The following is a 24161-nucleotide window of genomic DNA, read 5'->3' on the forward strand; positions in this document are numbered from 1 at the left end:
CTGCACATGATCGGCAATAGGAGAGATAAGCTTTAGGATATCGCGCCTTCTCGTTCTCTATCTTGCCGAGTGACGCTCTGCCCGAATATCCGTCTCCGATGATTTTGCAGAAAATCGCGCGACCCTCGATTTGTTCGAGAAAACGAAAAAACACAAAGAGAAAGAAAAAGAAAAAGACGCGAATTGCCTTGTCTCGCGGCAAGAGTCCTGGCTGGCTCTTCGTTCGAATAACTTCGATCTCGTGCACTTTCGATAACGAGAAAAAAGTCGGATCTAAACGTCTCGACGTAAGAAATATATCGCATACACATAGTAGTATTGCTTCGACGTACTTAAATGCTAACGTAACGCACAAATGCGGCGTTTAAAAGTAGTTGAATGGTTCTTACACGATAAATCGATTCGAGTAAGGTAAAGAGACTAAATTTCGTTTAAAAATGCTAGTCGAACTTGTGGAGACGGTGTCGGCGGGATACGAACGCGGAGAACGCGTCCTGCCTCTTTCTCTTTCGTCGAAATTTCTACGAAAAAACGTCGACTCGTACGCAAGTCGATGAACCTATATTTAACGAACGATCGGTTAGTTCGTAATAAAATCCGAGAAAACGTGGAATACGCGGAACGAATGCGATCAAGGGAAACGAGAACGCGGTCGGTTTGCACCGAGGATTTCCATCGAATGGTAAAATTCGTCGAGCGACGAGCTCGCTAACGACAACTTTCGATCGTTGCTTCGTTCGTGTGGTTTCACTCGGATTTCTCGAAATAATTATCTCCGAAGCGAAGTTCTACCTGAACGCTAGCGTTCCGAAATCTATCAGAGTCTCGGGGAACTGAACCGAATCAAGTCCAGCGACGAAGGTGCAACGTTCTGCGACCGGCAATTTTTCCAAAAAAAATAAAAAAAGACGATTGTTCGTTGCGTCCACTTTTTCGCGTAAAAAATCGTTGACCGTGATTGCATAGAGCGAATGGTCTTTATCGAAGAGATTCTCGATGGAAGAAAGTATCGTATAGAAAGACAAAGAAGATACATTTCGTTCATCCGTGAGCTTTGCCTATCGACGAAGAGAGTGTGTGTAACTATTTTATATAAATCTACAGGCGAAAATAGAGAGACGAACCAGCGCAACCATCAAATTAGTAATAAGTGGTTTGTTTCACTTAAGCGTAGTTACTTACTTAAAGTTACGTTAAGCGTAATGTGTACAATATCCTAAAACGTACAGCGCGATTTCCTCTCAGGCGCTGTTCACTTGGATCGTCGTTCGTTCAGTCGGACACATCGATCTTTTCGAGCCACGATCGAATCGATCGTCCATTAACGTTAACTTTAATACTATGACAAACCAAACGATAAAACTATTATTTTCCTATGCCTTTTTTTCTCTCATTGTTTCCGCTCTCCTCCTCTCTATCCCGCTCGCTCCTTTCGTTTTCATGGAAACATACAAGAAACCTGTGTATACGTACGACTTGCATGGTGAATCAAGTCCACCTCGTTTGTCTTTTCTCGAAGGACCACACGGTGTTCGATGTACCTGCGATCGTGTTTTACGGATCTCTCTCGGTTTATTATCGTTGAAAGATTGTTTCGTTAGAATAAAAGTAGCGTAAAAGTCGAACGTGGATTTGATTCGTGCCAGTTCCGAGCCACTAACGTCTACTTTATATAGATATGTGTAAAAAAATTACACGACAGAGTATATATATATATATACACATACATATATATATATAAACGTAACTTTCACCGAATGTAACCACGGGAGTACCTTCTGTCGTACACTCGATCGAGGTCCTTCGGTTGTATCGGGCTTCGAATCGTTCGACGAGTTTGTAGGAAGCAAGGGAGAAGGATGTGCTACGTGTGTATGTGCGTATTTTGTGTGAGAGTGTCTGTATTCGTGTGTGTTTGTGTGTGTGTGTGTGTATTTAACCGTATGTGTATGGCAAGCGTAATGCAAAAGTGTGTGAAATGTGAAAAAAAAACAGACACGAAACGATATCGTTGAAGTATGCATAATTTGCATTTAACCGTAGTACGAATAGAAATTCATTAACAAAACAGAAAAATATGAAATAAGGGAAACCAAGTCAACGTTGCTATATCCAAATACAATAATAAAGTACTAGAAAACTTTCCTCGGTTACAGACGAGCTAAAGTACCCTTAACGTTACCAACGATAATAAAAATGTGTTTAAAAATAAAGATCACCATACAACGATACAATACGCTATTCGCTACAATAACGTGGACAATGTTAAATTACAGGTGAACGTAGAAATAACGTACAAAAAGGATTTCTCGAATCGTGTAAATAGTCTCTAAATCAGTAGGACACATATTTAAATCGCGTTAATAATACCTATTGGTTTTTATCAAAAATTCAGGGATCGAGATACAAAGAAAGTCTTTTCCTTTTACGAATCGAAAATAAAAAACGTTTTCTCGTTCGTTTCGTAATTTCCGTGCAACTTTCGTGGATCGAGGATTGACTAGTAATATTCTTGCTTTCGCCTTTTCTCCTCCTCTTTTTTTTTTATCATTTTTCTCTTCGTTTTTTTTTTTTTTGGTTACTTTTTCGTTTTTTTTTTTTGTTCCTCTTTTTCTTCGATATTTTTCCTAAGAAAACCTCCGTCGATATACAAGACGCGACCCTCGACGATTTATTTACAAAACGCGACAAAGATTTATTTATTGCGACGCTATCGTGTCGTATTCCGATGCAGCGAAATATGAAAGAGCATACATTATTAAAAATAGAAATGCAGTGTAAGAAGGGGTAAAATCGCGTCTTGCATCACGACAGACGTCGAGTGACATTTTTTTTTTTTTTTTTTTTGTTATTCGTTCGTACGCCGTTTTTACCCAGAGGTGGGCAGAAAATACTACCACTGGTATATATAAAAAAATAAAGATGATCGATTAAAACGAGCTCCGCAAAAAATTGCTTTAATAAAAAATTATATCTTTCGAGAGTATGAAAACCTCGCAGTTTGGTAACTTCAAGTTAAGACTTAAGTTGCACTTGTAAGTTTCCTCTAATTTCATTCGTATCCTCGGCATCGATTATATTACAAAATTATATAGAAATTTGCGTTTTCATCGTTTTATACGCTAGGAAATAAGGGTCTATCTTAAGTAAACAGTAGTATTAGTAACAGGAGTCTCCTATATGATAACTTACGAATACAAATGGTGAAATTTTTACGATAAAAAACAAACGTCGACGTGTAAATGTACATAAAAAGATACGTACAAAGGCGAAACGACATTTAAAAAATTCTACCTTCTTTCTCATCATCGTCGCTATTGTAAATTTCATTCGTCCTTTCTTCTTCGTCCTTTCTTTCTTTTTTTTTTTCTGTGGTTTTCTCAACGTTTTCACTTTTTTTCAGCTTGTTTTTACTCGAACAACTTTTCTTTAATATCTAAGAGACGTCAACTATTTCCCGTAAAAATTTCCACAAATTAAAAGCAGTCAGACTTTCTATTTCTACGTAAAAAACGCATGCACTGTGCCCGCCTCTGGGATGCACTTAGCTCTGTATTTTCCATTTTCCGCGCTCCGTCTCTCATTCTCTCTTTCGCTCGCACGCTCCGCCATACATTTTCGACCATTCGAACACACGTACGAACATAAACACGCACACAGAACAAAGAACACGAAAGCACACTCACGCACACACGCAAGCCCTCTGTTACTCGATTTTCTTCTGCCTGCCACTTTGTCCCTCCATTTTGCTATTTCTTTCTTGCGTGTAAACTTTCTATCTCTTTCTCGTCTCCAAGATCTCGTTAAAAAAATAAAAAAATATCTTCTTTCCTCTGGTTCCGCGATAACTTTCGCTCCTGGCAAATTCCCATTTTGTCCATTGTTTTCTCCTCGTTTCTCTCGCACTCTCTCTCGTTCTCTCTTTCCGCATTCTTACTACTGTTATACCCGTCCGCTTTCATTCGTCCGATAACAACATTGCACGGCTCCCAGCTCCAAACTTATACTGTCTTATAGCCTTATCACGTTTTACGCTCTAAGTGTCTCCGTTAAACATATACACGTACATACATTGAACTTATCGCTGTACCGCATTTCCATTGAACGCATCCAGACTGTTTGTAGCTGCGTGGTTCACGCGTACCGCGAACGCGATCGTATTTTGCCCCGTACAATCTATCGATGGCGCGCTACGATCCGGCTGCCAAGGAACAGGGTAGCAGAAATCGTTCTGTAGGCGAGTGACTGTAGAGTGGCAACGAATACGATGTTCGGCTTTCTTATCGAAGAAGGCTGTATCGCGCCGTCTCTTTTTCAACGCCAAACACTCTGGTGCCCGTCGACGCGATGCGATCCTTCGACCTCGGGTCAGACACGCCGCCCATCCTTCCAAGGGAAGCTACGCTGACAACGCACCTGTGCGAGATCGATCATAGAACGTAGCTCGAGGATCGAAGAACGGATCGCAGCGATGATCGTCCGTTCGGAGGATCCTTCGAGCGGTCCAAGTCGACGCGTTGCGGACATTCTTCGACGATTGACGATCGCGTTGCTGACCCGAGATCGCGATACGATTTGACGTATCAAAGGCAACGCGCAAAGACGTAATTCGTAATCGGCGTCGGACCAACGGTTTCGGCCACTTTTGCTTGGACAGAGATCTCGATCGATGCGCGATGCTTGCGTATATTGCAAGCAATTATTCCAAGAACGTTACTTCCAAACGATCTACGGATCGCATTTATGTCTGACGCTTACAGGATATTCCAGCTTTAACGAGACTCGAGTTTCTCATTTATCGTTGCGCTCTGGTTTTCGCATCGAAAGTACTCTCTTACCGGCTTTTGTTCTCTGTACGCGTGCCGATCTGTACGTTTCCTAACGTGCACATGTCCATGTATACATCAGATGTACAAATATGTTCAACTGTTCTTTGGTACATGCAGATATATGCGTACATCTACAGTAGACACTCTAATAGTAGTAGTGGTAGTAGAAGTAGTAGTAGTAATAGTAATAGTAAGAGTAATAGTACTACTACTACTACTAGTAGTAGTAGTAGTAGTAGCAGTAGTAGTAGTAGTAGTAGCAGTAGCAGTAGCAGTAGAAGTGGTGGTAGTAGTAGTAGTAGTAGTGTGGTAGTAGTAGTATTAGTAGTAGTAGTAGTAGTAATAGTAGTAGTAGTAGTAGTAGTAGTAGTAGTAGTAGTAGTAGTAGTAGTAGCAGTAGTAGTAGTAGTAGTAGTAGTAGTAGTAGTAGCAGTAGTAGTAGTAGTAATAGTAGTAGTAGTAATAGACGTAGCAATAGAAATAGCAGTAATGGTAATAGTAATGGTAGTAATAATAATAATAATCATTACCGTCTTCGTAATCATAATAATTATAGTAGTAGTAGTAGCGGCATTAGCAGCAGTAATAATAATAATCGTAATAATAATAATGGTAATAGTGCTAATGATAGTAATAGTAATAAAGGTAATGATAATTAGTAATCGAATAATAGTAATGACGATAATGACAATTGCAAAAATAACAGCGACTATATTGATTGCGTTAAAAACATTATCAACTAGTAGTAATGCGTTTCGTAGCGAACGTATATCGTATGTAACAAAAATAGAGAAATTTGGAGAACGATGAAAGGAAAGGCGACTGAACGATCGCTTGCCTTTCGCTAGGACTTCGAAAAGAAGGAAAAGAGAAAACGAACAAAATACGAAGGTACGAAAGATGATGCGTTTTCGCGCGGAGCGAAAGAAGACCGCGCAACGGTTTAACGGAGGTTCGCCTTCGTCCACGTACTTGATCGGTCATTCGCAAATTCGAAGAAGGAAAGGAATCGTTTCGTGGGCGCGCGAACTTTCCGCAGTCCGTCGCCTTCGATCGTCCGCGTTTTATCTGCGAGGTATGGCTCGAGTTAAAAAAAAAGAGAAAAAGAAGAAAAGAAAAGACGCGTGTAGAAAGAACAACGCGATGAACAGGAAGGTGGTCGGGAAGTCCAGCAAGAACACAGATCAAACGAGAAAAATAAGATTTGCAAATTGCCTCTAAACGAACGCTAGTCGTTCGAACGCGATCTATACAATACGAGAGCGATAAAAATCGTAACGCTTAAAAAAATATAAATCGATCGATAAAATTGTACGTGGAAAATGGTAGATAGAAATAGGATTGCTCGAGCATATCAGGAGCTAACTAGAGGTAGGATCGACTTGGTCGATCGCGTTTGGCGCTTCGTGTTTCGTGCCTGGTATCACGCGCTCGCTACAATCTCGCTTTTCCGCCATTAATCGTCGTCGGTTCGCTCGTGTTCTCGGGGTTTACGCAGAGCGAGTCTCGAAAGCGTGAACGCTTTTTCTTTCTTGGACAAACGACCACTCGCCAAGGATCACCGAGACTCACGACGCTTCTACCTTCCCAATCTCTCTCTCTCTCTCTCTCTCTCTCCCTCTCTTATCGTCGGTTTTTCTCTCGCGAATAATCGTTTTGAGACGATCGAATCAAGCTAGAGAGATCGTTCCGCGCTTGTTCGCGACGATGACAACGAAACGTCGTTGCACCGGTTCTATTCGACGTTTATCGAGTGCAACTTTGTACGCACCATGATAAATCGCGTTGAAAATAAAATCTCGATGGTCGATTCGTGGCGAGTACATCGTGTCCTCCTCTTTTGGAGTTTACGTTGTACACGATGTTCGTGCTTTTTCGATTGCTCGTTCGACTTTCGCTTCTCTTTCTCTCTTTTTCTTTCTCACGCGCACTCTCTCGTCTCCTCTCTCCGTTACATCTATCGAAGCCATTTTCACTCGTTCCGTGTTTCTTTCATTCCTTTCCTTCGCTAAACCCTCCTTTCTCTCTCTCTCTCTCTCTCTCTCTCTCACTCTCTCTTTCTCTCTCGCACACACACGCACGTATTCGGTGTATTCGGACGCACCTATATAATTTCATGCAAGCTAAGACGCGACCATCGTCTCTCGCATTTTCTCTGAACTAAGATATTTAGACAAGAATATAACAGCGGTATAAAAAACTTTTCAACACTGAAAAATACAAATCTATCGTAAGTGACTACCATTGTTACTCGTTCCCCCAAAATGTTCATCCCTCCTTCTTTTTTTCGCTTTTCCCATGCTGTTTCGTAACCCATACCGTTTTTGAGTCACTCGTGCGCATTACACGAACGACAGTGTACGCGTTACGTCGCGCCTGTGCTTATGCAAGCATCGTTCGGTCGGCATCGCGATATCTTTCGTTATTCGAAACTTCCGCTTCTCCGCTTTTCCACGCGTTTCCACGCTCCACGATTTTCCTATCCGTTTCTCTTGCATCCCGCTACTGTCGTGTCGCGCAATCAACATCTATATTTCAAGTTTACATCCATTATCTTTTCTTTTTTTCAAGTCCATCAGAATATATTAAATATTTCGATCGTTATTATCAATTATATATTAGTATTTTATATCCTGTACCTACATGTACACACACACACATATATACATATACATATATACACACAAATATGTATATACATGTAAACACGCGTATATACATATATATGTGTATGTATATATATATATAATTGTCATTATATTATATATTATGCTTTATCACACATATTACAAAGGAGGTGAAGAATCATACCTAACATATTGTTTGTTACTCTTGTAGTTGTTGTAGTTGTTACTTTTTTTTTTCTTAAGGGCGATTTTCTCAAACAATAACTTTGCTGCGAAATGTAGCTTATCATTATCGTTATTATTATTATTATTATTATTATTATTTATTATTTATTATTATTATTATTATTATTATTATTATTATCAATCGTCATCGTTATTATTTTTCTCTTCTTTGCTTTAAATTCTTAGCGTGCCATTGCCGGCAGACTTGCGTTTCCATCGTGTGTACGCGTGCACGTTCGTACGTATAAAGTTTCGCTATAGGCGACTACAGAGTCGCGGTTATTCCCTTTATCCATACTTCCTCGCGGCCTCAGCCCCTATTTTCAACGCAGCAGTCGCGCGCGATGTTCGTACGACATCAAACGTCAAGCAGCGAGTCCATCTGATTTTCGTGATTCGCGGTTCGTCGACTTTTCTTTCTTCGCGACTTGCCGACTAGCAGAGAAATGTAAAAATTCGTCGAGTCGCGCGTAATATGCCGTCCCGTCGATCGTGCTCGAAAGCGATATGTCACTTATCCGCTACGCGTGGAATCTCGACAACATTCGCGAAATAATTTTACCTAAACGCTGCTCAATTCGTATATCGGCAATATGCCCGATAACGGTCAACTAAAATTTTCTAATTGATCTAAGCATCGAGTGTGCACAGAGCAACCGTTCGCGGTTCGTTGATCGAGCGCGAAACAAAACGAATCTTTCATCGATATTGCCCACCTACCTAGGCACGGAAATTTCGAAATTGCACATTGATTTGCGAACGATCGATAAGCGAACGTTAAAGTGTCTGATAAGGTCATTGTCTCGAGTACTTGGTATTTCGCGCGAACCTACGCCGACGTCGACACTCTGCCGGAACGTTTTCATCCGAGGAAAAGCGACTGGAGTTTCGCGTACGAAAAACGCGCACGTACGTTCTCGCGTGTATGTATGCCTTTGTCTGTGTTTGTTTGTGTGTGTGTGTGTGTGTGTGTGTGTGTGTGTGTGTGTGTGTGTGTGTGTGTGTGTGTGTGTGTGTGTGTGTGTGTGTGTGTGTGTGTGTGTGTGTGTGTGTGTGTGTGTGTGTGTGTGTGTGTGTGTGTGTGTGTGTGTGTGTGTGTGTGTGTGTGTGTGTGTGTGTGTGTGTGTGTGTGTGTGTGTGTGTGTGAGCCCGCGCGCGTACGCGCGAGCGGCGAAATCGGTACGATCCGTGTCAGAACACAGGTGAACGCAAAAAACGCTCGAAGAAGAAATTCGTTTAGTCGAGATCGCGCGATAGTTCTGGCACGGATACCGGGTTCGTTTCGGTCGTTCGTGGCGTGAAAACGCGCAAACGAGCCGAGATTTCTGTTTTACGGGGCATGATAACGCGAGTGTATCGATAGAAGGAGACGTCCCGCTCGATTCAACGGCGGAACGCCGCGGCATTCGTCAACGATTAGAAAAATTTGTCTAGAAAAATCTCGATCTCGATTCTCGCCCAAATACTCGGCTCGCTGTCGAGTATCGGAACAATACTACTTTCTATATAATATATATTAATATATATATCATATGTATATGAATATATATATATATACTTTGTTTTAATTATCAATTGATTTAGGTGAATTGGTACCTAGATAAGTTTCACTACGATTATATCGATCGATTAGTGGGGAGAACGTGTCCGTGCACGAACGAGATCGTGTGTCTAAGAGTTGGTCTCGTTTTCGTGTGTCGGTGTGTACGAGCTCGGGGTCGCGCGCGAAATCGTTTTCGAACGCGTATCGTTTCGTGCTCGTTTACGGGATGCAAATTTTCACCTAGTATATATATGAGCCGCGGTAGCTTCGTAGCCGCGCCAACGCGATCAAAGGTTTTCCCATTCCTTCGAAGCCGTCGTTAACGGTATCGTCTCTCGACCTCGAAAATTCTTCGCCAGCCCTCTCTTCCATCTCTCCGATCGATTTACGACCGAATCTCGACGCGTACAGAGACGCACGCGGCCGACGTCGCGTTTCCAACTTTCATCCCCGAGCGATCTTTCGTGGAAACGATACGCACGGTGTACGCGGTGATAAACGAAAGGCAGCGTTACGATCGTTACCGATCGACGAAAATAAACGAATTGCACGCGTGTTTTCTCGAATCGCGCTGCGACCGAAAGTCAAGGAACAAACGGAGGAGACGCGTCGGAATCGGAGGGGCAAGCGAATCGTCGAGTCGAACGTGTTTCTCTTATCATCGAAGCAATTGGAAAACCATCTGGACGCACCGCGTCATATATGCACGCTTATACGCTGCGTTTGGTATATGCGTTTTTAATAAATTTATCCGTGAGATAGCGACGCTGCCGAGACGCGTGAATCGCAGCGCTTGCTTCTTAATCGCCTGAGTCGCCGCGTTTCATCGCTCCTCGTCCACGCGAGAACGGTGCCGAGCGTCGACAAAATTACGCTAACTAATGCTCTTCCCTTCCTTTGTCCTTTTGTTTCACCCTTCCCCCCCTCCCCCGCCCCATTTTCTCTCCTTTCTTCCTACTCGCCGTTCACTCGCCGCGCCCCTTCGTTCACAAAAATCTCGCTCGGTTTTTTCAGACCTCGACAAGGTTCTCCGCGTGGCACGAACGATGTTAATCGTTACTCGAAATAAACGCGTCCATTCGCTTCCATCGCAACTATTCTCGCCGGTCGACCGATCTAGGACACGGTCGAAATACCTTCTGTGTCCGCCAACGTTTTTCCAAACGAGATCGATAAACGTGTAAAACACGAATGCTCGCCACGAATATTTTCCTACGTTAATGTAATAGCCGATCGGTTTACAAGATTCGACGTTGAGTTGAGTTGCGTGTATGCGAGCATCGTGAATAATTCGTGTGAACGAAGGGACGGAGATGATCGTCGTTAACGTGGCTCGTTTCTTCAGCCTTTCCCACCCTCTTTCTCTCTCTCTCTCTCTCTCTTTCTCTCTCTCTCTCTCTCTTTCTCTATCTATCTCTCTTTCATGCACTTTTCTTCTTTCTATCACGCATTCATACACACGTGTGTACAGACAATCGATTTTTCGTTCTGTTTCTCGTTTTTCTCTCGTACACTCTTCTTCTCGTCCCTCTGTTTTTCGCTCTGTTCTCTCACGCGGATATCTCGTACCTCGTGTGGATCCTAGACGTCACCTAATCTATGGCGACACGTATATACAAAAAGAGTACCAAAAAAATAAATATATATGTAAATATATATATGTATATATAGATGTGGAAATTACTTTTGTTTATTCATTCCTCCTAAACGTACGCGAAAGTACGCATCGGTTAATCCACGATTAATTTTTATCGATTCGTTCTCGGATGACTAAATTTGTGATATCGTAGGTATGCGTGTACGCGTATGTATGTGCCTACGTGTCTGTGTGTCGTGTATATTTTTTCTTTACGAATGCGTAACACGCGAAAACGTGTCGTTAAAGATACTCGTCGTGCGAGGTTAATCTACGAGCTTATGGTTTCAACTGACGGTGCTGCTACGTATAAAACGACCATCTATTAAGCGGAACACATAACGTTGCATACTGATAACCATCCGTGTCGTTTCCACCGTTGCATCCTTGTCCGAAATTCGCGTCGACTCTCTTTCCACTCTCGTTTCCTCTGCGAACATTTTTCCAAACTACCGACTGCTTCGTATCCGTTTATCGAGAAGAAAATGAAAGATGATAGCTGCGGGCCAGGATGTCGGACGAAAGTTAACGCGTGGCAACTTGGACACGGTCGGAAGCGACACGCCGGCGATTACCACCGAGAAAAGTCCTCTGTTCCTCCTTCGAAGAATAAAACTTATAATAACGCGTCTCCGTCGAGATGAGATTTCATTTGAACTACGTCGATTGCATCATTGCGTTTGATTATATACATCGAGCGAAGAAATTCGTTAGGATCGAGAAAACGTGCATCGCGACAGCCGTTCAACGCGGATCGTATCGGTACAAGAAGGATCGGTCATCTACACAGCAGAAACCCGTGCAGTTTTCTTCGTATTTTATCCTATCGACTTAGATCGTTCATTCGCGCGAAAACAACGTTAATCTTTGCACGCGTTTCCTTCGGATCTCCTATATATCGGACGTATGAAGAGTAATTTGCTAGGAGCTCGATCGCTGCGTCTCTTCCCCGTCGAGAAAATTGTAACGCGTACGTGTTATGGATGTGTGTGTGTGTGTATGTGTCCGCCCTGCAAAGGAGCGTTACTGTATATTCGCGAGATCGACTTACTCCAAATACACCGATCCAATGGAGAGACGTTCGCCGCTCGTTGTTCGAAAAGAAGAAACGCGGAGGCCCAGGTACGTAGAATCGTTTACGTTCCAACACCAGGTTCGAGGATCGTTTCCGGATTCACGGCCAAGATTAGTCCCGTGACTGGTTTCGATCGCGAGAAATCTCCCGTTTCTTCGCTCTCTCGGTCTCTCGGTGCTTTTTCCTTCCTTGACTTTCGAGTGCCGACGCGACCGTTCCTTTTGTACTCTCTTTTATTTTCTTGAAAACGAGTAACCGACTGTCCCGGTACGATCGTTACGGTCAAGCCTCGTACCATCGTTTTCTTTCCTCCCGTCGTTTGAGACATTTTTGGAAGGGTCGCTCGGTTAAGGTTTCGTGTATTGGCTGAGGATCTGGTACGGTTAAGCAAACTCAACGCGCGATCGTGCGTTAAGTAAATTGGACTATCGTCTTTTCAACGTCCGTTTCGAATTCCATTTCTCTACTTCGATCTCCTAAGCCCCCTGTTTATCCTTCCTCCTCCTTCTTGTTTCGTCTCTTTTTCGCAATCTCTCCTTCACGCACGCACGCACGCACGCACGCACGCACGCACGCACGCACGCACGCACGCACACACACTCAGGCAAACGCGCACGCATTCTATTCTTTTTCTTACACTTTCGTTCTTGCTTCCATTGACTCTCGGCATATTTTCTCACCTCCGTCTCACTTTCTTTCGGTTATTCCACTATTTTCTATCCCATGATACTTTTTGCTACTTACTTCTTGCATTCAAATAAGTTAATTAGTAAAAAATCGTTTATTTTACTCAAATATTTTGTCTACGAGCGCAACGTCACGTTTTTCACGCGGGAAACGCATGTGTATATATATGTATGTTATATATACATACAGATATATAACGTATATATACATATATATATATATATATAACGCACCTATGTAACATTTAATAAGTTCTTAAAAGCTAAAGACCGTGTGATACAGATAATTATCTGACACACAGCGATTCGAAGCGTGGTTGGTTTTTCATTACCTATTCAACGTCCAACGCGAATGGCTCATTTTGAAACGTTTGCGTCTTTATATTTATATCACTCTTCCGCGTTTATCTACCAGCTCGCGAGTATCGACCATTTTCTAACTCTTTCCGTCGCTCTGCCGTCTCATCTCTCCATCCGCATCTCCTCTTCGTCGTTCATTCACACAGGCATACACGCTCTTCCGATTCTTTCCAATCATTTCCTTTACTCGCTTTCGTCCCTCGCGATCTTTTGCTCTCTCGTGCTCGCGTTCCATCAATCTTAATCCTCGCGGTTTCACGTCGAATCAGGTACTCGCTATCACCTCTTACCGTTTCGATTCACGTTCACACTCGTACGTTCCTTATATATTTTCGTACACCTCTCGGGTCAGGTTCGAAGCGACGGTCGCATCCTTCCATCGAGGAGAGGGCAAACTGCCGTTTGGCTACCTCGATCGACGCTCGATTCTGCCTCGATCGATTTCTCGAGGTGGCACAGAACGCTCGACGAAAGAAAGGGACCGATTGCCCCGGTACGGCGCTCCGTTCCTCTCGTTCTCCGATTTCCTTTCCTGATTGCCTTGGCCTGTTCGACGAGAAAGAACAAGCGAGATCGCAAAAGGAGGAGGTGGAGCAAGTAGAAGACGAGGAAGATGAAGAAGAAGAAGAAGAAGGAGGAGGAGGTGAAGGAGCAGGAGAAGAAAGTGAACAAGGAGGAAAGCGCACGTTCGTCGCGCGAAAGATTCCGGTTTCCTCCGAAAGTTTCCGGATTCCGGCTCGCAAAAAACGGATAGACAATCGGTGGACAACGGAGAACGATGTTCCTCGTGGTAGCTTCTGCGCCTCTGCCCGACGCGCGATCGATCGACGAGGAGATCCGTCGTCCGTCTTCGGCCGACGCGCTACGAGAAAAGGAACGAGCGAACAGGCAAGGAGAGGAAGAGGAACACCTGGAACGAATCTTCCCGTTTGACAGTCGGTAATGGGAAGAGACGATCCGCGAGCGCGAACAACGATTGAAACCTCTCGTCGGACGCGTCCAACGCGTGCTCCGTACGAGAGAGCTTTTAATTATGGCCGCCTACGCGCATTCGTAACTTATATATATATATATATGTGTGTGTATGTATATATATATATACGTCGATATCGATATCGGTAACTAACGCATGTTCCATCTCTCGGTCGGACGAAAGGCGTTTAGGGCGACGGTCCGTTGTTCCTTCTTGGCCTCGACTCGTTCGTTTGTCATAAAGCGGAACTAGCGCGCAGCACTCCGTGTATTACCGACGCACCGACGAATCGTCGACGAGTCTTCCTACTCCGCTGCTAAACCGTTTTTCCTCGTGGTGAATCGTTGGTGCGCTGAGTGTCACACATACAAACTCGGAGACGAAAGATCGAAGTGGTCGTCGGTGCGAAAAGGTAACGTCGAGACGCATCGGCTGGCAGAAGACGATGATGGCGGCGGCGGCGGCGGCGGCGGCGGCAGCGGCGGCGGCGGTGGTGACGGCGGTGGTGGTGGTAGTGGTGGTGGTAGTGGTGGTGGTGGTGGTGGTGGTGGTAGTGGATGTGTGGTGGTAGTAATGGCCGTGACGGTGGTGATGGCGACTGATTTGTTCGCCGTGTAACCGGTAAACACGTCCATGTAGCGGTGGATAGCAGAGCAAAGGTAACTCATAGTGGAATAGTAATGGTGGTGATTGCGATAGAGCGGTAATAGCAATAGCGATAATAGCGATAGTAGTAGAATAGCCATAGTACCGACGATCAGTGGGTAGTAGCGATAATAACGGTTTTCGGGCTGTGTTTCGATGCAGGTAGGTATGTGAGCAAGGGTGAGACGAAGTGTCGGACGGGCCGTGGGAGGTTGAATGAATGGAAGGGTGGGTGGCGGCGGGCGGTAGAAGGTTCTCGTAGGGGGGGCGGGGGAGGAGAAGTTGGTACGTAGAAGTGGTAGTTAATTAGCTAGGGTTGCGAGATAATTAGGGACAACGCAGCTGGGGTTAACACCAGCGGTACGGCACGGCCCGAGGTCGATCCGCACCCTCCTTCACCAACGGCTTGTGGAACTCGCGACCTGGTCGCGAGTGAATCGTCGCCCAGCAGTGCTCGCAATAGTACTGCAACAACAACAAATGAGAATGCGCGTTTCGCGCGCCGTTGCTTTCAGTTTTTTCGTCAGGGGCTTCGTAGTTCGCTGCTCACGTCAGTTCGTAGTTTTCGCTTTCGCCGTCGTTATCATCGTCACTGTCGTTGACGCTGTCGTCGTTGTTGTCGTCGTTGTTATCGTCGTTGTTGTCGTTGTTGACTCGCGATACGCGGCAGGGAAAATAAAGGGAAAAAGAGGAAAAACGTATAACGAGGTGAAAGAATTTACCTGTAGGCAGGTAACGTTTGCGCAGAAAAACGGCGCAAATTTGCCACCGCAACGTTGTCCCTGACACTCGTCGCACATTTGATCGTCCAGAACGTATGGTTTGACTTCGACCTAAATAAAATAAACGAGTAATAGTTGTAAACGATGGAATCGGTTAGATCGAAAATACCGCTCGGAGTGGCTACTTACTCTCTTGTCTATGTCGCCGTGTTGTAACTGAACGAATCTCGCCGATATGGCAGCTATGTAGCTTTGTTGATTACTGAAAGCGACCCTGCCGGCTCCTTTCGGATACTTGAGCTCGGGATCGGTATCGATACCGGCGTAACACACGCCTCCGTAGAGTCGATCCATGATCATCGCCAACTCGACGGCTTTCAACGGCCGTGGAACACCACCGACGAACACCGTCTTTCGTGGATCCAGCGGCATCGAAGCGTCCAGCACGAAATCCGCGTCGCTCAGTCGCCACGGTCGAATTTGCACCGGCTTGTCTTTGGTCGTTGGCGAGCTCACGCATAGATACAATTTCTCCTCGTCTTGAATGCACGCGTCGATCAATTGTTGCACGGACGCTTCGTCCTATCGTCAACGAAAACATTCCAGTTAATATATCTCTTTATTCGTTACTCGAGATTCTAATTAACCATCTTGGCGATTTTCGACTATCGATACACGATCGTGTCGATCTTTCGTACTATTTTGTTGCTTCGTGGTATCGCGTACGTAAAACAAGCAAATCGAATTCCATCTTTCGTAGTAGCCAAACTGCCGGTTTATTATTACTCGGAGCATAACACAGCGAGAGTTTCTCGCTTACCTGGAAAAGCAAGAAAGCGTAGCCCTTCGGTGGAAAGTAGGATTTGCTCTCCGCTTTGTGGGGCCAGTCGACGACCAACGATCCGAAACGACGGAAACTGGCTTTGATTTCCTCTGAAACCGGACGACAACGAGCAGTTAGAAAAACGTTCGTCGACCCGTTAAACCGTACGACGATTCGCCAACGGATATACACGAACGGATGGAAGAAGCGAATCACGGAACAAAAAGCTTACCTTCGTCGATGTCCGGTGGCAGACCACCGACAAACACCTTCCTAGAGAAGCGTTCTCCGGTCTCGCTACCTTGACTGTGAGGACTGCTCCGACTCGGGGAGGAAAGCGGTGCGGTCTGAGAGCCGGTTATGCCGCTACCGACGCCGACTCCAACCCCGACGCCGACACCGACACCAACTCCAACGCCAACTCCGACTCCAACACCGACGCCAACACCGACGCCATCGAGCTGACTCGCCGCGTTCGGATCTTCTAGCAGCGTGCCGCTCTGATCCTCCAGACTTGGAAAGAACGGCGATTTGCCTGCAACCATAGACGCACTACGTTTATCCCTCGTTATTTTCGTTTCTTTCGACCACTATTTTTAAGCCGAGGATCGTCGAATCTTAACTGTTCGATCGTATTGACCGACATGATCTTCGAGCCACTAATTAGAAATTAGCCCGCTAATTAGAAATTAAAAGGAGAAAAACTATTTCGTTTGAAACGTCGCGTCTCTTCTCTTTTCCGTTTGATATCGACCACCACGATCGCGCGATCGAGCCAAGCTTCCTGCAACGTTCGTTTCGTTCGCCGCTTTCGTCCAACTTTTCATCTCGAAAAAACGCGAATACGAATCGAAGTCGTTGATCCGTAGAGCTTTCGCTCCGAAAATAGATCGATGCTCTTGGATTCGCGTTGGACTGCGTGAAATATAAAGGGTCGAGGAGTATTTGCGATCCTCATAACCTGGATATCATTGAGCGTCATCGCATAGCGACGATTCTTACGCATAGACATGGCAACAAGACGGTTAGGAGAAATCGGGGCCGATGCCACGCGTAATTTCCGATCGATCCGAGAAAAACTCACTGTATCTTCTTCTGACCGGGAATCTCGCTCTTCTAACGAACGTCGCCATTGCTAGCGGCGAATTCTCGTTTCGATAACGAATGCAAAATAGTCGGGCAAACGTAACCGCTTGTTTCTTGCTGTCGCGAAAAGAGAAAACAGAAAACGGACAAAGCGTACGCGCAGTCGAGCGGAACAATCGAGTCTTATTGTTCGATCTTCATCTATCTTTTTCATTTGCCGGCAAGATCGATAGTTTCACGCCAAACTATCCGCTTCCAGGCGGACGTATAGCTCGAAAAATAAGTCGATCGTCGTTTGTCCGAGGAATCGGCTTTCCGATAGAATCGCAACGATTCTTTGCTCGGTAGGTGGATAAGAGAGGACACATGGTGTCCATCGTGCTGCCTCGCCCACCCCTTCGGTTTTACCCGTTCCCGGTTTGGTGCAGTATCGATTACTCGAGCCAGCTCTGCAAGGGCCTCCAACAGCACCCGGTTCTTAGGATCTCCTGTCCTAATCAACCTGGCTCACAGCGGTATATCCTACGCGCAATTTGCCATTTTATTTGTTTATTAACGGATTAAAGAATCCAAGAGCGTACATATACGACACGAAGATCAAAGGAGGGGAACGCGAGTGTATTTAAGTATATTTCGGCGGATTTACCGATTCCAATGTGATTTTACGATCGAACGAGATAAGTTCGAGACGGCGGGAACGAAAGTAAAGACAGCCGGTTAAATTCAGAGACGAGAATCGACGAAAGACATTTTGTAGAAGTCAATGGCGTAATTATTGTAAGACGAATGATTTTTTAATATCTTTTTAATATATTTTTAATATCGATCCCCCAATTACCGGAATTAGGTTAAAATTGCCGAGTTTAATGCGACTAACGTAGAAAACGAATAAACGTACGCGATTATTTTTCGACGACTCGTAGAAACGAAAACAGGAAGTAAAATTTAATCGACGCGTTTCGAGCACGAGATCGCGTAACCGGCACACGCGCACGCGGCGCGACCTATCGATTAGAAGATTTTAAGTCGCGAGTCCTCCTTCTTCTACTAACTTCGGTTTATCCGATTCCTCGTCGATCATCCGTTCACTCTGACAGCAGGTTTGATCGCGGAGGGTAAAACGTTTCGTTTTCGACGCATTTTCGAGGGATCGGGACACGAGCGCGATACGCTCGCCTGCCCTGCAAATCGTAGAACGATGTCACGCGAGTTAGGGGAACACCGGGGACCGCGTCCCTTGCCCTTCTATTCTTCTTCCGAGTGATACGTACCTACGTACGTATACGCCACGAGGGTTAATCTTTTTTAACAGCTTTTATCGCTAAACCGCGAGCAAACGCATCGATTCTGTCCAAGCAAAGGGCCGAGTTTCCTTCTCCGTTGCACGCGCATTTTTCTCCTATTTCTTTTTTATCGCCTTTCGTCGTCTCTTCGTCTCTCTTTCGCTCTTTCTTCTTCCAGCTCATAATCTCGCTTGTACGATACGTACAAGTCCAGAAAGTCGTCGTACGCTTTATAAGAAGTTTATTCTTATCAAAATAAAGTGTCAGATTTTTAAGAAGATATAACGTGTGACGCAAAGATAAACGTGACTTACGACGCATCGCAATCTTGAAAATTCAGTGGAAAAATGTTTCACGCGTCGGTGAAACGTCGGCAGATCGACGTTTTATTCGACAAATAAATTGTATTATAAAAAAAGGGGAATGACGAGAGAGAAGAACGGCGCAAGGTGTTTCAAGTAGCCCACGGAGAAGGGAAATAAATTGATCCACGCGTGTGATCGCGATACGTCTATATGCACGAAGTATAGACACAAGATACGAGACACGAAACACGAGACACGAGTCGCGAGGGTTCCAGATCGAGGGAGGCGAACGATGGCGACCGGTTCGCCGTAGAATAATCTGTGCGGATAATCGCAGCCTTATTACCAGGCACTGCGCCTATGCCGTGCTCGTGTTCGTGCTCGTGCTCTCACCCTCGCGCTCCACCCTCTGGCACGCATTATTTCGGAAAACACGGCAAGACGCGGCCTTTGACTGAAATTATATTTATTCGATTGGTCGATAGTCGCAGAATAAGAGCTTTCCTAGAAAACAGACGTTCCATGTCTATAAAAGAGAATGGTCGAGCGTGGCGAAAACGTTCTCGACGATGCGAGTAATTTGTGACGATTCGTTTAAACGCGATAACACTGCCATATTTAGCGGATCGCTCGTATTCGCTGCTCACGCTGTGTCTTATTAAATATTCCACGTGCTGCGTAGAAACACGCGCATCAACGTAAAAGAACGAGGTACGCGATTACAGCGAAGAGTCAACGATTCTTTCTTCACTCCGATGTATCGTAATTCGTCGATTCCGATCACTCGCCGTAATCGATCGACCGATGAAGCGACAGGCTGAAAATTAAATGGCGAAATTAAACGATTGTCTAAACAAAAAAGAAGAGAACTTGTCTTCTGTAGGAAAAATAACACGTCGGTTAGAAAGCACGCGCGAGAAGCCGCTCTTGCTTTCAAAATTAGCTAAGAAAATAGATAATGGAAACGTAGTTTTCCGTGTTCGTAAGAACGGTCGTTAGAGAGGGGGGAGAAGATGTGGAAAACGTCGAGGCTCGTAGCACGTGTAGCAAAATTGAAACGAGAGGCGATGTTTTCGTTCGGTTGTACAGCAACAGTAATGGGGAACATCCCTCTAACGCACGCCGTCGACGCTAGGAGGTTCTATGGATCAATATTACAGGTAGCGCTGCCCCCTGTGCCCGTTCCACCTACGTTCTCCCTTCCATTCGTCAGCCTTTACACGCTACACCGATACCTTAGCTTTGGCAGGTAACCAAGGTGCGAGCTTCGTTCTACATTCCTGGCCAAATATATCAAACGCAGCGTGCGTATTTCAGAATCGGGAGAGTGATGGCGAAGTCGCGCAACTCGTCGACATCTCCACGCCGTGACCAAGCTTGCGACGGACACGTTCGACGACGTGTCGACGAATCGTTTTGTTTGCGTTTCGCGGTCGTGTCGCTAACGAAACGACCCGCATTCGAGAACGCGGTGAAAAAGAAACGGGTGTGCGCGAAAGCTAGCCGAGGTGAACGACCTTCTATAGCCACCGCCTCTTTACTGCACCCCATCGTCGGTAAACAGTTCCCCTTATGCTTGTTTCGTGCTTTCCTGGTCTTTCGGCGTCGACTCGTCGTAAGCCAGCGTTTCTCTTTTCCTTCCTTCCTTCCTGCTCTTCCTCTTCTTTTTCTTCCTCTTCCTTTTCTCCTTTACATTTTCTCCTTTACTTTTCTCGCGGAGACGCGCACCCATTGGCACGTAAGCTGCAACATGTACAGAGGAAACGCAGGAATCGCGCTAACTTACCGCACCAATAGCGCAACGACACGATGATGCGTCGCAGCTGATAAAGCTAGCGCGTTTGCACGATACTTTCCGCGAATAAATCAAGTATGCGTGACGAACGCAAGTACCGAAAGAGATCGGATTTTCCTATAAATTCTGTATAAATAAACGTTCGATAAAGGGGTTTCGGTAACAGGCTACGAATTGTTTCCAACTGGCTCTACCGTGGCAACGACCGCGTTTATAATAACGCTGTAGCGCCGCGTGATCGTAGAAAACGTCAACGGAAATTTCGAATCTGAGAGACCCATATTATTCTGTCTTTGAATACCAACGTTGTTTTCGTTTACAAGGTCTAGAGGCAAACGAACGCGGGACAGATTGTTATTGCCGTTATCTGTAATCTTCAACCAGAGTTACATAAGAACTTAAACTTTTTTATGCTAATGTCCGTCGATATAGATGTACGAACGTGGACAGTCGAATCGTTATCCGATGATATGCGATCGGCGTAAGAGTATCGAGCGAGTGACGATTATAACTGGCGTACACTATCTCTTGTACTTGTACGAATTCTAATACACCGACTATTACAAATTCATGCACTCGTCGCATTATTAAATACAACGACACGTTTAATCCACCTCGACGCTTTGTCAGATAGACATCGCGTGGCTAGAGACGGTCTCGTATCGTTACAACGTACGTTCGGCCAGCTTTTCCGGGTCTAACTTTTGGAGGCGCGTGGAAAAGAACAGACGCGCAATCGTTTATTGGGCAACCAAACCCTGCTCGTTTCGACGAGGGAGCTGACAAATAGACAGTTGGTCACGCGACGTGACGAATTTTTTTACGAGTCGTATGCAAATGCACGGCGGCACGTGTTCTAAGCGCATTTGCGCGATAAACGACTCTCCTCTGCCAGCATGATTTTCCATTTCGATACGAGCTTCATAAATTTCGGAACGTCAGCCGGCTCGTCCGGGAATATCCTTTGTCGTAATTTCTTGGAATCCTCGTCCCATACGTCGTTCCGTGTTTCTATTTGAATTGTTCGGCGATGGAAATTATTTGGAGAGCTATCGAGACGTAACGATGATCGCTGTGAAATTGGCAAAAACGGGGAGCATCGTAGGAGAACGAAGGCACGGACACGCGAGGCATCTGACTCGATTCGAGGAACGAAAGGGGAAAAGTCGAATAGACGAGAAGAGCAGGGATTACCGTAATAATCGTTCATTGTTGGGAGAACATAACGAATGTTGTTTCACGAACGATGCCTGGCCATTCTTCTCTCATCGCGTTCTTCCCAGCTTGCTACGGAGTGCCGCTGCTACGGTCGAATTCCTAGCAAAGATACGCTCCCCCTTCTTATTTGGGCAATGGATTTAATTTTAGATAAGCTCGGAAGGATTTTATTCTTCCGGCGGTCGAAGTCGATTCAAACGGGTCGCCAAGAGATACGTACTCGTCTGTATTGTCAGCAAGGATCCATCGAGAAATCCTCCGATACTCTTCGTCGTGATGAATTTCCTAGGTATCGCGATTATAAAACTCTATATCGTAATTTTCGTATCGCGATATACTATTCGCGATTCTCCTTCGTTTCGGCGACCTCCGGATAACGGTGAGACAAGCAGCGATAGAACGCGAACATTCTATGAGATCTTATCGGAGGAAAATGGAGAATTAATTACTGGAAGAAGGAGATCGATCGATTAGTCTGGCGAAAGGACAAGAATCGAAGCTGCTGGAGGAAATGGGAACGCGTACGAGTGTAACGCAACGGACGCACGATGCGCGGTGATAATGGTAATCGGGGAGAAAGCAGCAATTAAAACGTTACTAGGGGCGCCACGTTTTCGCACTTCTCTTTTCGCGGTCTCTCGGCTGTCTAGCCTACCCTGCGTCTCCCTTTCTTCCACCCTTTTTTTCGTCTGCTCCCCACCACCTTTACCTATGTCGCTAACCCTTCCTTTCCTTTCCCTTCTCCTGTCCCTTGCCCCTTGCCCCCTCGCAGCCTTCATAACCATTTTCGAGGTTTCCATTTGCCAGCGCAACTTATAAAAATTTGCAATTATGGGCTTATTAACGACTTAGAAAATCCTGCGAATTAACGAGCGCGCGTCTCAAGAGCCAGTAACTTTACGACAGCCCTCTTGCATTCTCGTTCCGTCGACCTCGACGGCTTGTCGTCTCTCTGCCTCGTACGCCACTCTGCCCTCGCCGCTTCTTCGCCCTCCGCCGCCACTCTCTCCCACTCTCCTTCGACTTCTCCTCTTCCTCCTACCGCTTGGTCGCCGTTCGTCAACCCCATAGACCGCGATCTAACCATCCCAAGAGAGAAGTACAGAGACGCGCGAGAGGGTGAGCACGCCGACTGTGAAATTGCTCGAGGTACATAGAAACCTCGTCTAGCTACGTGTACACCTAGGGGAAACGTTAAGGCATAGAGATATATATATATATAAAACATCACTGATGCGACGATTATTCGACCAACGATACAACAGCGTAATAATAGCACAATGGAAAAATGATAGATTCTCAGTTGAGATGGAGCGTAGCAAGGTGAAATCAATCCGTCGTAAATTTCGTCCGAGTGGCTTCGCTCTCTCCGCGTTGCGAGTATTTCCGTGCGTATTGGCCAACAATCGAATAAAAGTATATTCTCGACGCTCGAAGGTACAAACGTAACGTCCGTCGGTGTAGAATTCGTCGACAAACCCGAGCTCGTGGTTATCGGTAGCGCTTGAGAAGCCTTGACGCGTATCGCTGCATCTATGAAACACGCGACGCCAACAAATCACAAGATTCTCCTCCTTTTCGCGTATCTCGCGTTAACTTCTTTCCATATCGTCGGTCTGTCCCGCAAGTAAAATAGACGAGTACGACAAAAGCGTAGAAATCTGGAACTTCGATGTTGGTTTCTCTCCTCTCGTTGGTTTTACGCCTCTCGTCCTTCTTCTTCGTATTTTTACGCTGGATAATCGCTTCGCGAGAGACGACGATTCGTCGTGTCGTAAAACGCACGATGCTTACCGGCGCGAGAAATTTTCAATTAATCAGCTATACTTCAAAAGCGCGTTAAAGCAAAGACATTAACGACGATACGGATTTAAAAGCGACGTAATCGAACGTTGGAAACTCGGCGCGATGCGATATTGCGAATCGTACCGTGTATAATCCAACAAAGAAAGGGAACGCATGGAACGCCTGCTGCACTCTTGACCTTTCCAAAGTCTTGTGCAAGCGAGGCTGCGGAACGTCTCGCCACGTTTCCAGGAGGCAACGCGAAGAATTCGACTCGCAAACAAAGAAGAAAGCTAAAAGAGATCAGGAAACGCAGTTATCGCGTTTGTGTTTGTCGACCGTCGTTGAAAACGATTTTGTTCCATGCTTCGAGTCGTACAGTTGATTCGCAACAGTACAGGATGGCGGAACCGGTGTTACGGCAGAACGATAAAATTTTACGAATTTCCAAAGCTGAATTTCCGAACCTTGTTTCGTCGTAACCATGTATATTTAAAGCTTGTTTTCGTTCTTGATCACCCGTTGTCTCTCAACGTCGAACGCGA

The 24161-nt window shown here is 45.4% G+C and overlaps 1 protein-coding gene across 2 annotated transcripts in view; it reads right to left on the bottom strand.

Moving 5' to 3' along the window:
• Positions 1 to 11078: 11078 nt before the first annotated feature.
• LOC117210542 (cytoplasmic polyadenylation element-binding protein 2-like) overlaps positions 11079 to 24161 on the bottom strand; it is a 56195-nt gene continuing 43112 nt past the window's right edge. For both annotated transcript variants that reach the window (XM_033453669.1, XM_033453668.1), the window contains 5 exons: positions 16377 to 16679; positions 16142 to 16254; positions 15511 to 15903; positions 15322 to 15432; positions 11079 to 15064 (listed from right to left, as the gene is read on the bottom strand). In XM_033453669.1, the coding sequence (XP_033309560.1) occupies positions 14948 to 15064; positions 15322 to 15432; positions 15511 to 15903; positions 16142 to 16254; positions 16377 to 16679 (1037 nt within the window). In that variant the 3' untranslated portion in view covers positions 11079 to 14947. The remainder of the gene's footprint in view (positions 15065 to 15321; positions 15433 to 15510; positions 15904 to 16141; positions 16255 to 16376; positions 16680 to 24161) is intronic.

Source organism: Bombus bifarius, unplaced genomic scaffold (assembly GCF_011952205.1).
Source record: "Bombus bifarius isolate JDL3187 unplaced genomic scaffold, Bbif_JDL3187 scf7180000008206, whole genome shotgun sequence".
Lineage (NCBI taxonomy): Eukaryota > Metazoa > Arthropoda > Insecta > Hymenoptera > Apidae > Bombus > Bombus bifarius.